Source organism: Geospiza fortis, unplaced genomic scaffold (assembly GCF_000277835.1).
Source record: "Geospiza fortis unplaced genomic scaffold, GeoFor_1.0 scaffold97, whole genome shotgun sequence".
NCBI lineage: Eukaryota > Metazoa > Chordata > Aves > Passeriformes > Thraupidae > Geospiza > Geospiza fortis.
The window spans coordinates 4,050,865-4,054,593 of NW_005054343.1; the positions used below are offsets into that span (position 1 = coordinate 4,050,865).

At 44.2% G+C, this 3,729-nt stretch overlaps 1 protein-coding gene across 1 annotated transcript in view; it reads right to left on the reverse strand.

The window, feature by feature from the left end:
* Positions 1-2,106: 2,106 nt before the first annotated feature.
* RSPRY1 (ring finger and SPRY domain containing 1) overlaps positions 2,107-3,729 on the reverse strand; it is a 29,905-nt gene continuing 28,282 nt past the window's right edge. The window contains exons 17-18 of the mRNA XM_031058467.1: positions 3,629-3,727; positions 2,107-2,710 (exon numbers count right to left, since the gene is read on the reverse strand). Of these exons, the coding sequence (XP_030914327.1) occupies positions 2,614-2,710; positions 3,629-3,727 (196 nt within the window). The 3' untranslated portion in view covers positions 2,107-2,613. The remainder of the gene's footprint in view (positions 2,711-3,628; positions 3,728-3,729) is intronic.

Here is a 3,729-nt window from a genome sequence, read left to right on the forward strand (position 1 = left end):
TCCGAGGGCTGGGGACAGCCCCCAGCAGCTGCAGCCCAGCGACCAGCCCGATGACCTGGGCCCCCCTGGCACCAATGTCCCACCCGAGCGCACAGACGCATCTCAGCCGACAAGGAATTAAAGAACAACAAACAGCCTTCAGGATGTTTTTATTGTTGAATGGACAACTTTGCTACAATTCGTTTCCCCTTGTGAGGGCCTATGGAGTCGGCACCTCCCGTCCCTGTCCCCAGAGCTCCGGGGGTGCAGGGAGCGAGGTGACACCGCACTGCCCACCGAGCGCCCGGCCTGACAGCAATGGCCCCTGCCTGCATGGCGGCACACAGCGGGGCCCAGGGTACAGTTTTCCCTTTGTGAAATGAACAGGACAGTTCTCTGCAACACAGCTCCCTCCTCCGCCACCGCTGGCTCCCTCTGCCCAGCACCAGCTGCATGGAAGACGGTCTGGGGCAAAATTTTCCAAAGCATTCACATCTTTTCCATATTACAGGCACTTAGCCCCATGTCCACAAAGGCAGTGAGGCTCTAAGATCACCTGCATTCCAAGGGGACAGCAGGTGCCCAGAAGCCATTGTGGACTTGGGCCTGAAGACCTTAATCTCATACAGCAGTTGATACAAATTAGGAGTCCTAGGCACTTCTGAAAATTTTACCTCAGTTAATCCTGGCCAGGGAAACCAAAGCCCTGAAATTACTAGACTCTATTAAGGCAGAGTTCAAAATGGTTCTGTCCCACCTCTTCCCTAAAGTATGATTTGTAACTTTGTACCTTAGGGATAAAAACTCATAATTGCATTTGGAAGCGCTTAGAACTTCATTTCAAATGATTCTGAATTTTTAACACCCTTGTGGCAGTGATGGAGCTCATGTTTGCTCACTGAGCTGGAAGGGACTCGGCCCTGACTGAAAACATGGATACAGCAAAACATTGTAAAGTACACTCAGCAAGGAATGAGATCCCTGTGGCACAGATTTGCCAGCCTGACTTAAATCAGACCAGGCATCCAAGGTGGAAGAGAATCCACATTTTAGCAAAAACACTAACCAGCACTCTGCTGCTGGATTCAGTCTACATTTGGACAAAAGTCAACGTGAAAACGATGGACAGAACTTTCCTAATTCACACATGTCTGGATGAAGTTCAGCACCCTTGAGTTAGCAAAGGCAGAAGGTGAAAGGAGTTGCTAGAGAGCTGGGTTCTGGGAGCTGTGTGCAGAGGGCTCTGCTTTGTTAGTACTTCATAGTACAATAAAGATAATAAATGATTTTAAAAATAGGCTACATCACACCATGAGAATTCACTACAACAGCCTCTGCTGCTGAATCACTGCCAAGAAGTGGGATGGTTTTGGTGTAAGTTGTGTGTGAATTAGTAAAGTCCTACTATACAGACAGATATTTTTAAAAAATCAACCGGTGCAAGACTTGGAAGAGACCGAGTCATATCCTCAGTTGGTGCAAAATAAGCAGAACCCCACCTATTTTTGTGCTACTTCACTGACACCAGCTGTGAACCCTGATTCCTTGTAGAAACCTAGTAAAAGTCAAGAGCTGCCTACTGAAGTGCATCCTTAACACACAAACATCACAAATATGTAATTAAAGTGGAGCAGAGATTCCCACTGTATGATCCCTACCAAAAATAGGAAGTGTGGCCCCAAACCTGCTCAGAGCAGGACTGACAAGTGGCAAGCAAGGTGCATTTTTAAGGAGTTAAGAATAAGACTCAAATTGTTTTAAATAAATGGGTCCAGAACTCTTCTCTAATATTTTAAGATATATTCACTTTGGAAAAATTGAGCTAACTTTCAAAAACAACACTGATTAAAAAAGATGTTCGATGATACCTTAAAAAATACCCAGAATATCAAATTAATTCCAGTCCAGCATTATAAGTAGTTAAGAATACCTCCTGAAAATTATAACCTCACAAAAAAATGTGGGTACCGAAGTTAAAAGTATCAGAAACATTATGTACTTGAAAATACCACTGATCTTTTAACATTTAAAAACAAATCAGAACATTCTTTGGAATCACCAAGTTATTAAAACCTGTGAGTTTCTCTACAGTCTCCACACTGTCTTTTCAATCAGTCTGTGTACAGATTCAGTCTTTGAGCAGTTTAATATCGGAAAATACAGAGTCTCTGACCAGCAGGAGGCTACATTAAACAGGAAAACATTGGCATTCTCTTTTTAGCACTGACTTCTGCCAAAAATAGAGACTTTCGAGCACAAGACAGCACAGCCCTGTTTTAGGAAATACTTATTTTCTCTTCTTTTCTAAAATGCATTGTATGTGTACTTCCAGTGCAAATTTTTTCAGCACTTGCGACAGGCGAGAAGGAAAAGGGGAAGAAGAGACAACTCCCTCTGCTCTTGCTCGGAGGAACCAATAGCCAGAGCTCCTGACTGCTGAATCCAGCTCCCATTGCTGGCAGCTGGGAAGAGCTTATTAAAGATTTCAGTTTTAAGATAAACAGATTACAGGTTAGCATGAAATCTGGCTGTGGCTATGGTTCTATGTGCATAAGGATTGGTTAGAGATGCTTTCCCCTTTCAGTATTGGTTGGAGTTCTTTAAAAACAAGTCTGTGGTGTTTCTCCACATGTGTCATGAAATGTGAGAGATCTGTCTGACTCGGGTTTGTATTTCCTGTCGACACAAAGGGCAGGTCTCCAATTGCAAGGCACACTCCATGCACAGGTCACTGAAGGAGAAGAAAAACCAGTTAAAGCCTGCTTTTACAGTATGGAAAACTAATCAGCAACAACAAAATAACGCTAAGCACTGTGCAGTTTAGTCAGCCTGCCAGAGTCACAGTCAAGTCCCTCAGTGTGGAGATTAGGCCTTGCAAGTCAGGTGTGGTGGATCCATTTACAGGCTTTGAGAGGAGCTCCTGCTGCTCAGCATCTCCCAGACCTGCAGCTGCTCCTGCAGCTGCTCAGGATCCCACTTCCCTGAGCTCATTAATCCTTGCACTCACTCTGGTCTGGAGAGCAGCCCCAGTGCCCTGCAGCAAATTCTCCAATCCAGGCACATCTCTTTTTAACTTTCCAGCACCTAGACACATGGCAAGACTCCTTCCATGAGTGCTCTAAAACTCTAAGGAATTGGACTTAACTAGATTAATTTCCCAGCAGGCTGCTTAAAGGCAGGAAAGTGCTATTATGGTATAACTCATACTGCTGGCTCATTTTTAGCTTTTAGAGGAATTTGTGACTTGAGACAATCCATTTGTTGAACATTTAATGAGTATGTGACCATATTATGAATTTTCTGCTCTCCTCGCACGATCTGGATTTCACAGTACCAAGTATCAAGTACTAATCAGAAAAGCCTTTGACATCAGGGAAATAAGACTCAGTAGCCCAGGGCAGCACACAGATGTACTCTCTGTACTTCCCCAAATACACAATCAGGGGTTCAATCTGCTCAGGTCTAGGATCAGTGGAATAGTGGGAATATTGTGTTTAACCTCTAAACATCACATCCTTAAAAAGAAGGATGTTTCTTTATCCTGGGGAGTCAATCAAGATGAGCAGGGACTGCATACAGCCTCATCTAAGCTGAGCATCACACACACATTTTCCTATTTCTTTGGATTTGGGTTTTTTTAAGGTTTTACCTGTGTCCACACGGCCTGAGTTCTGTGTCTGCTACCTCATCACAGCAAAGTGTGCAGCAGTTCTCTCTGATACTCACTTGCTTCAGCAAAGCCAGGCGCCT